Source organism: Diabrotica virgifera, chromosome 5 (assembly GCF_917563875.1).
Source record: "Diabrotica virgifera virgifera chromosome 5, PGI_DIABVI_V3a".
NCBI lineage: Eukaryota > Metazoa > Arthropoda > Insecta > Coleoptera > Chrysomelidae > Diabrotica > Diabrotica virgifera.
In genome coordinates, this window is record NC_065447.1 from 124155903 (window position 1) to 124169422 (window position 13520).

The 13520-nt window shown below is 35.3% G+C and overlaps 1 protein-coding gene across 3 annotated transcripts in view; it reads left to right on the top strand.

Annotated features, from left to right (window-relative positions):
• Nucleotides 1–13520, top strand: part of LOC126884361 (KAT8 regulatory NSL complex subunit 3) — a 720298-nt gene that overhangs the window by 549807 nt on the left and 156971 nt on the right. For all 3 annotated transcript variants that reach the window (XM_050650291.1, XM_050650289.1, XM_050650290.1), the window contains one exon: nucleotides 10602–10888. In XM_050650291.1, coding sequence (XP_050506248.1) covers nucleotides 10602–10888 — 287 coding nt within the window. The remainder of the gene's footprint in view (nucleotides 1–10601; nucleotides 10889–13520) is intronic.

The window sequence follows — 13520 nt, forward strand, 5'->3', positions numbered from 1 at the left end:
CTCTCAGGGAGACACCCAACATTTGGCGCTCCATAGCCCTCTGAGTTACGCGAATCTTGTTCACTACCTTTTTTGTTAGTGTTAATGTTTCGGCTCCATAAGTGAGTACAGGCAATACACATTGGTCAAAGATTTTCCTTTTGAGGCATATGGGCAAGTCCGATTTAAATACATACAGTCGGAAAAATGAAAGAATACCCATGAACGAACATATAAAACACGCTGTATTTTCCTGCCACCGTGTCACACAGAAAATTGTCTAGTGCGTGTACATGTAACAATAATTATTACATGTACTTGCGCTGGCCAATTTGTTGTGTGACACGGTGACAGGAAAATACAGCGTGTTTTATATGTTCGTTCATGGGTATTCTTTCATTTTTCCTACTGTAGTTAAGTTTACCAAACGCTGCCCAGGCTAATCCTATGCGACGTGGGAGTTCGCACGTCTGGTTATCTCGTCCCAACCGAATTTCATGTCCCAAGTACTTATAAGATGCAGTCTGCTCAATATTCATTCCATCAACAACAATATTACGATTTAGCACCAGATTAGTCATTATTTGCGTCTTGTTGATGTTAATCTTTAGTCCGACCTCTAAGGAAGCGGAATATAATTTGTTCAACATTATTATTGCATCATCCATACGATCGGCTATAAGGACGATGTCATCTGCGAATTTCAAATGACTGAGCTTCTCTCCATTTATATTGATACCATATTCGTTTAGATCTGCCTTCTTAAATGTGTGTTCTAAAAGGGTTGTGAACAGCTTTGGTGAGATGGTGTCTCCCTGCCGTACTCCTCGCTGTATACAGAATGTATTTGTTTGTTGTTCAGACAGTCTTACGCTAGCCGTTGCCGTTTGGTAGATATATTTGATCATGTTAACGTAGCGATGGTCTATTCGGCATTCTGTCAATGCTTTTAACATTTTCTGCTGGCTTATGTTGTATTGTTGTATTTGTTTGTTGTTCAGACAGTCTTACGCTAGCCGTTGCCGTTTGATAGATATATTTGATCATGTTAACGTAGCGATGGTCTATTCGGCATTCTGTCAATGCTTTTAACATTTTCTGCTGGCTTATGGTATGGGCGTAATACATTAATCAAAATAACTGTGCCGTTTCATTTTTAATTTCAGATATCTCGAAAACTAATGACTTTATCGTTACGAATTAAAAGTACATTATTTGCATAGAAAGTTTGCCTTATAAACATATGTTCGCAAATGCTTCGTTTCCAAGATCCAGGATGTTGAATTTTTTCCTACAAACTGATGATTTATTTATTACTTTAAAACTGGCTGAGATATGCAAATGAAATTTGATGGGTTTTAAGACGTAGTATTGCACATTTTTTGATATACAATTAAGAATTTTATATTCACCATTGGCGCGCATACGGGTAATATGATCGGTCATGCGGACATATGTTTATAAAGCAAACGGCCATTATTTTTTCATGCAGAACTACCCCTTAAAGTTTGTCGCACTTATTTAGAAACACCCTGTACTGATGAAGAACATGGCTAGTTGTTAAAGCACCTAACTTTTGCATTATCCAACAGAAGCGAATGAATCAAAAAACATAATGTTAAGAAAACCAGAGGCTATGGCAATGGTTGGGTTTTAATTTCAGTATTTTATAAATGATAGAATATTCCACAGGGTGTTGCGAACTTTGAGAAAAAAACACAGTTTGATTTGTACACCCGGTATAAAATGAAAGTTGACCTGTTTAGCAACATTATTATTACAGCGATATTGTTAAAGAATAAGGCTATAACATATTAAAAAATTACTTAAATTGGACAACAGGGTTAGGAGATACGAGACATCAAAAATGACCCATTTTCCGGGGTGCCCGTTATCTCTGACGCGCAGTGTATAATACTTAGAATGCTTAACATTTTGTTTCTCTTTGTTGATATTGGATTTGACTGTTTTTGGAGGTGTAAATAGTTTGATATCTCTTCGAATAGATCCATATACTGGGTGGCCCTTCCTATAGACTCAAAAAAACGACTAGATCCATATACTGGGTGGCCCTTCCTATAGACTCAAAAAAACGACTCAATTTAAAGTTTTTTTTCTAGGTGTACACAGGGCCGTTAGCACTACAATGAAAAATAATGTGAATTATACAGGATGCTCCAAGAAAATTTATATATCAAAGTTATATTTTTTCTTATGGAACCCTATATTTTATGACATTTTTAATTGTCTTTTAAAAATATACTATACCTGCTTTTATAAGGGTCTAGGGTTTCCTATACCTAATTTATTTCGACTTTTCTAAAAATGAAGGGTTTTAGAAAAAAATGTAATACAATACAAATCTAAGACTCGGGGACAAAGTTCCTGGGTCTTAATTGAACAGTCTTAATTTTTCTTATTTAAACAGATATTTATTATAACAAAAATAGGTAAAAATATTAAATATAGCATATAGTTCTATTAGCACATTCAAGCTATAATGACGTATGTATTTTAAATGGAACATCATGTATTTTATTAGTTTGTCGTGTATCAACTTTACTTAGCTTTCAACCTATATTGGGGTTTCCTATAACTATCTCTATTCATTTTTGAAATATTTAAATATTTCCTAATTTGTAAGTGTGACATCTTTGGAGAGAGACAATATACACGACATCATGAAGACCACTACACTCCCTCCGTGGAGTCGGGACTGAAGAAAGAGATGTTGTGGATATGTACAACATATCAACAAACACCGGCGAAAAGTCTTGACAAGATATTACCTAAGCCACCAATAAAATAATTTTTATTTATTTCATCACATATTTCATTATTTCAGTTGAATTTGTCGTACATATGAAATTGAATGAAGTTTTTATTTATTTTAAATGGCATATCGGATATTCTATACATTACAATGGAAGACATTTAAATTATCTTTCGTTCCATGTGTTCCCTACAGCCAAATTCAACGGTTATTCAGTAATACCTATTTTTTACCTTAAACCTATTTTTGTACAAAATGCTCATTCCCATCATACTAGCCCTTGAATTTGATTTTTTAATATCAGTTTGACAATCAATATAGTAAGTTATAAGAAAAAGATTTTTGAATATGAAAACAATCTAAAGAAGAATTAATTAATATTTTTTTCTTGATCAAATAATTACTACACCACTTTAGAGCTAGCGGAAACTTAGAATATAAAAACATATATCCAGCCAACCTCAACTTTACAGACGATTAAAATAACGAATTTGGCTCATTAATAAAAAACCACAGTCATCGGGCCATTAGTAGAGAAACTGGCATTAGTAAGAACATTTTTGCACTTTGAATTATGCAAAAATACAAATTTCATCCCCGTATCAAACAGATCAACAACGAATCAGTTTTTCTTTATGTGTTGGATCATAACATTCGATGAAGATTTTTTCATTATGTTTTGTTTTCTGACGAGTGCACTTTCCATAATGGGCATCAGGTCTTCTGATGGTGCCCCTATTCGGTTCGTGCGTGATCATGGTGGGGATACACGTAGCGGCAAAATATAACAACTTTGGCGAATAATGATTGAATAATAATTTTTTTCGATAGATATTTCGCTTACCTTATTATTGCCATTTTGATTTTTATTATTTATATTTATATTTTCATACTTACTTTCTTTCCTTCCCCGATCTGGTGGTATATTCCTGTCGTCATCTATTTCCATTTTGTGTTACACGCACACCACAAAATTAATTGTTTAATAGACCCCTAATGTTAAAATCGAGTAATAATAATTCACACTGCCTAATTGCTTTCGATGTAAACTTAATTAATGTTAACACCGACAATTAAACTATAACGAAAAAGAGAAGAAAAACCCTTAAAATTGATATTTTTTTCAGAGAACTTCCAAATATCCTCTTTTTAATTTGACGCTTATTTGACACTCTAACTTATTGTTTGTATAATAAATTTTACCAAAAATGGTAAATAAATATTACAATAACGTCAAATATGCCATATGTGTATCATATGTTTAAGGTCAACTTGTGTTCGCCAAAAATTTCAGGCGACTACGCTAGGTGTCGCGTCAGTCATGCACGGAGCGAATAAATATTAGCCAGAAAATGTGCATGCAGTTGGATGGAGCTCCCGCACATTTTCAACTTCGTGCAGGGCAATACTTAAACCGGTGCGGCGTTTTGGTAATAAATGGTTGGAAGAGATGGTCTACATAAACGGCCTCCAAGATTTCCGGGCTTGACGTCGATGGACTTTTTTTTCTGGGTATACCTACAAAGTATGGCGTATAACACCCTATCGATTACTCCAGAAAATAAATGAAAGCTATAATAAGAGCTATTTTTAAAACAGTAATAAGTGAAAGCCTTTTAAAGAAGAAACTATATTTTTAAAACGAATGAGGAGTATACCTACTGGTCAATTAAATGTTTCCACTTCTACATATGTATGTATGTATGTGCGTGCATAAGTATTATATGTGCGCACATGTACCTAATGTATTATGTAATGCAATGTATTATATTTGGAATATTGTAGCAAACAGTAATTTATTATCTATCGTGGCTGAATGGATCAAGTAATCCATAGCCAATAAGGAAGAAAAAAAAAACGAATTCAGTTTTTAAAACAAGATAGCACTTTGAACAATTTCTTTAATTTATATATTTGTTTATTATTAAATTTTATTTGTTTTTGCTTTTTCATTTGCTATTTTTCATTAAATGTTTGTTAAGCAAAACGTTACCTTATTTTGCAATTAAATATTTACTTAACATTGAAAAATGTTGCAGATGCGAATGGACAATTCGTTCAATAACGTATTTTGGGGTACTCAATAATGTCTTCCAGTATAAGTTATAGAATATAGGATGTACCATATTAAAATAAGAGTATTATTCAATGTCATGTGTAAGCCAAATTCAACTAAGGTTCATTTTTTAAATAGAAGGAGTAAACCGAAAAGACAGATTCACACCCAATAATGTCACTAGAAACATAACCAGATTCATCTTCTTTTTGGTTGATCATGTCGATCTTCGACGGTAATCCATATATATTATACTAATACGTCGCTAAAGAGTTCTAAAAACATCTATTTTTTATATAAATGCAGACTAAAAATCTAATATGGTAGAAAACATAAAATATCGCCGATATAACTTATTTAACCCATGAATTTTAAATGCCATTAGTGTCAAAATTTCATAAATGTCAATAGTGTCAAAATTTTATAATTTAGTGGGGTAAACTTGCCTATGATTGGACTAATTACAAACAAGCATTACGGCGCTTTGAAATTTGAATTACTCCTTGTATTTAGAAAATGAGGTTTAAAATAAAATAAACTGTGATAAAATTGTAATGATACGCCGCGAACACGCACCAACACTAGAACCGTACGAGTTCCACAGTCCGCGCAGATGCCCCACTCATTTCCACTTCTCCGAAACAGCACAGGCAGAGGGATACTTAAGGAGGCCAGCGAACCGATACTAAAGCCAGTCTTGAAGCGACAGCTCTGGGCTCCACTACCAGCCAAGCGAGGCAGGCCGACCTGAGTAACGAGTCACCGTAGCAAGTGACCTCGCAAGCTAAGGCAGGCCAACTTGAGCAGCAAGGGTACCGTGTTGAAGTAATTTGCGGCTCATAATTAAACGGTAGCAAGCGAAGTGAGCGAGCTCCAGATAAATTTATATATTTTAATCGCGTGACTGTTTTGCAACTTACACTGCACTGAGGTGTAAGAATATTTCGGATTGTTATTAATTTTGCTTTTCTTTTACAGACGTCTATCCAGGGGAGGATTTCGCTGCAACGCGGCGACAAATAGAATTGTATTTTATTTTTATTTCTTTTTGATCTGTACATAATTACATTGAATATACGTATTTTATTTTAATTTGTGTTTTACTGAGTCTGTCGTCTTGAAAGAACTACCCGTCACAAATTGGCGCCCGAGCAAAAGTTACAAAATACTCAAGTAAACGTCGCAATTCGACGCCCGGAAAATACCAAAAATGCCGACAGATAAAGACACAGACTCAGTAACAGGTGCCACAACAGGTACGTCATGGATAAATCGTCTTTCCAAAGAGGAATTACAGCGCGAAGCCGAAAAATGCCAATTAGATTCCAAAGGAACCGTCGACGAGTTAAGGTTAAGACTCGGAACCTTTTATAAAGATCGCGGGGAAGCGACAGGAGCAATCCAATCCCAAAAATCAATACTTCCAAGGAAGCTGAACCAGACACACTGACCCAGGAAATTTCGATAATCAGAAGCCAATTACAAGACTTAACAATGACAAAACAAATGAGGCAATCAGATTTGCTAAATCAAGTACGGAAGTGGAATACACACTTCGACAAGAAACATTCGGATGCGGTAGAGTTCATAGACGAGTTAAGCCTAGCCTACGAGATCGATAAGCAAGAGACCATGCATTGTTATGGTACCGAAACAACAACAGAAATTGGAATTCATGGACGGACTTCAGCGAAGATTTTAAAAAAGCTTTCTATCCCAGAGAGTATTCGCTACAACTCGCAAATCAGAAACAGGAAGCAAAGGAAAAACGAACCAGTGGATAGATATATCACGGATATTCAATCATTAATCAGACGAGAAGGATCTTTTTCAAGAAACCAAGAACTCGAAAGGATATATAAAAAATATGCTGCCAGAATATAAGCTTTATACTCGCCGCCGGGACTTTGGGAAAATATAGGAAAATTTATCGGAATTGCAAGATTTAGCTCAATAATACGAAACTTTAGAAGACGAAAGGACCCGAGCAAATCAAAATTTTCGCGGAAATTGGAGACATACAGACCCTACAGAATACGATGTCAAAAGGACATGCTTTAGATGCAAGATGCCAGGTCACTTCCGTAAGAATTGTAAAAACCCATGGAAAAAGTTTTTTTCGCGATGCGGCAAAGAAGGGGTCTACAGCAGTGACTGCTGTTTCAGACTTCAGGGCAATGAATAACAGACTGGAGAAACAAGGAGTCGTCCCAGTCTGAGGAGCAAGATTCGACTCCGTTCGTTCTCGCCGTTACACAACAAGCAAGCAACGGCATGCGACTGTTCGCATCACTGAAAATCGGGCAAAGACCCTACAAAGCATTAATGACAGGGACCATTAAAAATTACGCCGGAGATAGAATAGCGCAGATATTCAAACATTCTCTAGATAGCTATAACGGAAGAACAAGACTAGAAAACGGATCTTCAATGGAGATTGAAGAAGTTGACAATTGACTGCGAGATCGATAATTTACAAACACGACAAACATTCATAGTAATGTCAGGGTTAACGGAAGATGGAATACTAGGAGTGGAATTCCTCAGGGAACATTCGATCCAACTTAAGTTCGATAGGGATACGTCCAAACAGTACGAACAACATCAAGAAGAAACATGTAACACTTTAAAAGACTCCACTCAAAACAGAGCTAGAAAGGTTCCTAAGAAAAGAACTTAGGGAATTCGAGAAGTTAACAGGACCCACCAACTTAATAAAACACGAAATAAAATTGAAGAAAAGGTGCGATCCCGTCAAACAGCCGTATAGGCGGCACAATCCCGCAATGCTGCAGATCATCAACCAGGAGGTGGACAAAATGTTGAAAGAAGGAACCATCGAACCCTCCGCAAGCTTCACCGATTGTACTAGTTAGAAAAAAGGATAACTCGTACAGATTTTGCATTGACTTTAGAAAAGTGAACGAACTATCAGAAAAGGACGCATATCGGTTAATTCGGATATAAAAAATTCTGGATAGACTTAAGAAAGCAAATTTTATCTCAACCCTCGATTTGAAACAGGGATAATTTCAAATAGCCCAGGAAGAAATAAGCCGCCCAGTGACAGCATTTAGCGTACCCGGAAAAGGTCATTTTCAGTTTAGAACCACCCCGTTTGGAATACACTCCGCCGGAGCAACTTTCCAACGACTGCTAGGTAAAGTAATACCGCCCGATGTAGAATTCGCATTCGCCTAGTTAGATGATATCGTGGTAATATCGAAGACATTCCAAGAGCATTTAAATCACCTATTAGAGGTCTTCCAAAGACTGAAAGAAGCCAGATTACAACTTAACTTCGACAAATGCACGTTCTGCCAGCCAGAGCTCAAATACTTAGGACACGTTGTGGGAGCAGAGGGAATAAAAACTGACCCGGAGAAAACCAACGCTATAACTGAACTTGCAGCACCTAGAAATGTACGTCAGCTCCGTCGCTTTCTAGGAATAACCTCATGGTATCGGCGATTCATAGAGAACTATTCGACAATAGCAGGACCACTAAACATGCTTCTGAAGAAGAAGATAAGATGGAAATGGACGGATAAGCAGGAAAACGCGTTTAAAGAACTTAAAGCAAAACTTACGACGGCTCCAGTATTAGCGTGCCCCGATTTCTCAAAAACATTCTACCTACAGACAGATGCGTCAAACTGCGGACTTGGAGTTGCGCTAAAACAGAAATACGACGGCCAAGATAAAGTAATCGCATATCCCAGTCGAACCCTCACACCAGCCGAGACAAAATATTCCACAACGGAAAAAGAATGTCTAACCATCGTGTACGGGATAAAGCAAATGAAGCCATACATAGAAGGGTACAACTTTAGGGTCATATCGGATCACTAATCCCTCAAATGGCTGAAGAACCTCAAAACCCGTCAGGTCGATTAGCCAGATGGCGTTTAGAACTGCAACAGTACGATTTCGAGGTCATATATAGAAAGGGAGTCTGAACAAAGTAGCAGACGCTTTATCACGGCAACTACAAGAAACCCATAACGGAGAACCAGAGCTGGAGTTGTTAGCATCGGAACTAGAGTCATGCATTTGGTACGATAATTTATATAGGAATGTACTCCAAAACCCAGACAATTTCCCGGATTTACAGATATCAAACGAGAAACTATATAAACACATCTGGAGCAGCCGCAATTTAGCCGACCCAGAATTTAACTACCCATGGAAATTATGCGTACCAAGATATAAAAGGAAAGATGAAAGAAAGCCATGACTCGATCACAGCAGACCATTTAGGAATAACAAAAACAATTTGCCGGATAGCGCAGAAGTACTATTGGCCTAAGATGTTCAAACAAATTGCAGACTACGTTAGAACCTGTACGAAGTGCCTCCAATATAAACCGTCTCAAATGCAACCAGCCAGAAAAATGCAACCATCCGCTGTAGAAAAGCCTTGACATACTGTCTCAATTGATTTAATGGGACCATTCCCAAGATCTACAAAGGGGAACGTTTTCCTGATAGTCGTGCAAGACCGGTTTACCAAATGGGTCATCGCCCAACCAATAAAAGCAGCATCTACAAACTCCCTCATCGACTTTCTAGGATCAAAAGTAATGCAATTCGGTATCCCGAAGAAAATCATCTCGGACAACGGCGCGCAGTTCACAAGTAGCAGCTTTAAGGCCTTCATAAAGTCCTACAACATAAAACACATTCTGACACCACCGTACTCGCCTCGATGCAATCCAGTAGAACGAACGACTGAAAACAATGATAGCTACTTACGTGGAGGATAACCATAAAGACTGGGACAAATTCATACCAGAGTTCTGCTATGCCATAAATTCGTCAAAACACGATTCGACAGGATTTTCACCAGCGCTTCTCAATTTTGGAAGAGAATTAGACACAACAGATGTGACAAACTACCAAGGTATACAGGGGTACCACCAAGGTATACAAGTCTATGAATAAAAAACATTAATTATTAGGCATAGATATAATAACTAATAGATTAGGCAAGGTAGGGGCCGGTCTGTGCATCGATGTGTAACGCCAATATTGAGGATTGAGTGGTCTAGCTATCTTTGTCGGTCACATGCGCGGGATCGCTTGGTTAAAAGAGATAGATGTTCACGCACACAGACATGCGCGCGTTCTGTCACCGATCGACTGCTTGCGCGTTACGCTTTTTTGCTCAGTATGCCTTATCTACCCTTAATATGTCTATATTAGGTCGTTTTCCATACAGAGGCCGACGCGTATATGATGGGCCACCATGTATATTGCTTTTCGATATACTCTGCCTGAATTTTCCATTGAGTTTTCGTTATATTAAAACATTAAAAATGCAGTATATGTGTTTGTTGTTCTCTACTTCCATGGTGCACTGAATCTGAGAATTTTGGAGAATTGAGCAAATTTAAGAAATTTGTAAGTTTACATTTTCTATTGCTAATAGATAATAGAATCGACACCACAGATGTTCATCTGTTAATAGTAAGAATATTTGGTAAAGTTTTGTGATTTCTGCTGGGAACTGAAACAATAATTATTATTGGTAACACTCACTCACTCTCAGTGACAATGACACTCACTTGTAAACCCACTTGTGTATGTCATTTGATGTTGGTGGGATATCCTTTATTTTCCCGTTAAAGTATGTAGAATCCTTCACGTAAGACTGGTCAATGTATGGTTTTAATAAATCGATATTTAGAAAATAGCGTATATGTTTGATGATGTTATTGAGCTCTTTCTAGGAGCTTCAATCCATTTACCAATAGAATATTTTCCATTTACTTAAATTATTTCATATTTTAGCAAATCCCGGACAAAAATATATAACATCCAAAAAGCAATTAATTGCTCAGAAGCCTCCTACACCTATAAAAAAATCTGCTTACAAATACGCTTCGAACACAGAACCTTCCATACCCACCTCCAACTTGACGACTCAAGACATCATGGATTTACCTATAATATTTGCGGATGATAATCAGATTATTAATTCAAATAGTTCTACTACTCCGCATATTTCAGCTAACACGTTAAATAGTGTCTCAAGCGCTGCTGCAACTTCAGTATCTTCAGTGCCCTTAGTTAGTCAGGTAATATATATTTTAATGTTATATTAATACATTTAAATGACAGCGTGACTTGGCTGGAGATTTGTTGCAGTTTTTTAGCCGCAACGTTCTGTCACGTACTATTTCACCTTTAATTTTTCATTAAACGATTGGTTGATAAATATTTAGTTTTCATTTCATTCATTTATTTAGTTTTTTCAGACATATACTTAATCCGTCTGTGAGGCATATTTGTCCGCCAAATGTAATGTAGGATTCTTGTCAGTATCCAAAACAAACCTATAATTATATAGTGAATTTTCCATTACCACACTTCTACCCAGAACTATCTCTGATCTAGTGGTCTAGTGAAAAATTACTAGTGGCATCTACACGTTAATTAGGCCAGATACGTGCAATTAGGTCAGATACAGCATCGTTTTAAACCGCAACGTATGTATCTCAGTATCAATTTATGTTGGTATTATTAGTTAGGATCTTTCTCAGTTTAAAAGGTTTTATATCTTTGTGTTCATCTTCCGAAAACTTAAAGTAGATGAACCGTATGGATAATAAAATGTGTATACATTTATTTCTAGTCTAGGTCTAGTGTATATATTTTTTTAGAGCCAAATAATCAGGTCATTTTTTTATTTGTTTTTAATTTGTTTGCTAACATTACACCAAGATTTGAAATAAGTCAACTTTTCTCTTATTTAGAAAAAGTTCCAGTATATCCATAGATGTACCCTTTATCATTATTCTGTTTAACTTCGGATAATCTAATTCCATTATTCCTTGGGTAATTTTAATATTAATTTATTTGGTCTTGCTCTGGTGTCCCTTTGAGGAACAATTTAGTGATTTTTTACATTCAATGCCTTACATTATGGTATGCTGATAATATGGTAATTTTATAGAATTTGCTTTTCAGTTTTATCGGAATTTTTCTGTTGCCCAACCTTTCATTTCATTTCATTTATTTCCTCCTTTCATTTCATTTATTTCCTCATTACTCATGTTGTACACAACCTAGTACTTGGAACTACTGCTTTTCACGATCATTTTATCATCCAAAGATATCTTATTTATGTTATTAACTTCATAGTTAAATGAGCATTCTAGATACTCCGTTTTTGTCGTAATAAGCTTTAAAACTTATTCTTCAAGAGCGTGAACCTTCTTCCTCTCAAGTTCAAAGTATTTTTTCACCTTTTTCGTGCACTAGTATTTTATTATTTTCATCATCTAATCTGACCAGGGATCATCTAATCTGATAAAAATATTAGGCTGTCTTTGCTTTATGCCGATTATTTATATATCGTTCTTTCACCCTCTCTTGTATTAAGTTTATCATGTAGATTCTTATACGCTAGCGTCATTCTTAAAGGGCGCCAAACCGAAGGTTTGGCAAATAATAAAATGAAATATTCATTTTTTTATACAAATTTAATTTTAACTTTTTCATGAAAACCTAGAGCAATCTCAAAAATCAAATATTGTTTTATTACCGAAATAATAATTAAAATCTTATTTTATATTTTTATATTTTGATGTTAATAATAATTACTATTATTGTATTTTTAAAACAATATACTTATCTGAATAACAATTTTGCAGTTTCCGGAAATGATATAATAATTAATGTCTTCTAAAGTAAAACATAATATTTTCGTTATGGTGCGTAGTTACAAATATTATAGTCTGGACAGGTTATCCGAGAATAGGCCATTTTTGGGAAAAGTTATTTACCAGCAATTTTATTGCTGGAATCGAATATTATGATTGTATATATTAATAATATAGGTATGCAAAGTCCGCAGATAGTGTGCTACTTTTTTTATAAACAAAATGTCGCCCGAAAATCGTGTTTTTTTTCAGTTTTTGCTCTATAACTCCAAAGATTTTAACTTTACACCAAAAACAACCAAATAAAAATTCACCGTAATTAAATTCTGCATAGAGACGTGTCTTTCCCGATTTACTTCGACGAAAATTTTCCCCGGAAAATGCGGGTTTTCCAACAAAATCTTTAATTTTCAACTAAAATTTTAGGTCAGTAATTGTTTATCAATAATTAAATATCTTCGTAATATAAAAGCTCTTTTCGTATAGATTATAATTCCACAAGCCAATGGAAATTAAATGAACAGTTAGCAACAATCGAATTGTTAATTTAAAATTTACGGTCGCTATAATAACCACAATAATTATGATACATAAGAATAACTATGATTTTTGTATAAAAGGACACTGTACCTATCTAATGTACTTTACAGAATTGAAATTGGACTAGTTAAGCGGCCTCAGGAATATTTTAAAATTATAAACAATTATTTGGCTTATAAACAAATAGAATATCTCGGGAAATATTAAATTAAATTAAACCATGAAAACGGTATTAGAAAAAAAGCGGCAGGACGTTTCTTTTAAAAGAAAAAACGTTTAATTATGATGAGTGGTTCCTGAAATACAATCGGTCAAATTTGACCGGCATTTACGGCAAAGATATAAACAAAAGGATCATAATTTTCGAACCATCACCTTTTTATTTTTGTCCTCTTTCTCCACACTAATTTTCATATCTTTAAAAGACTCATAATATATATTATTATAATAAAAACTATCGATATTACGAGTGAAAATTGTCAAAAATAGCAAAATTCCAATCAAA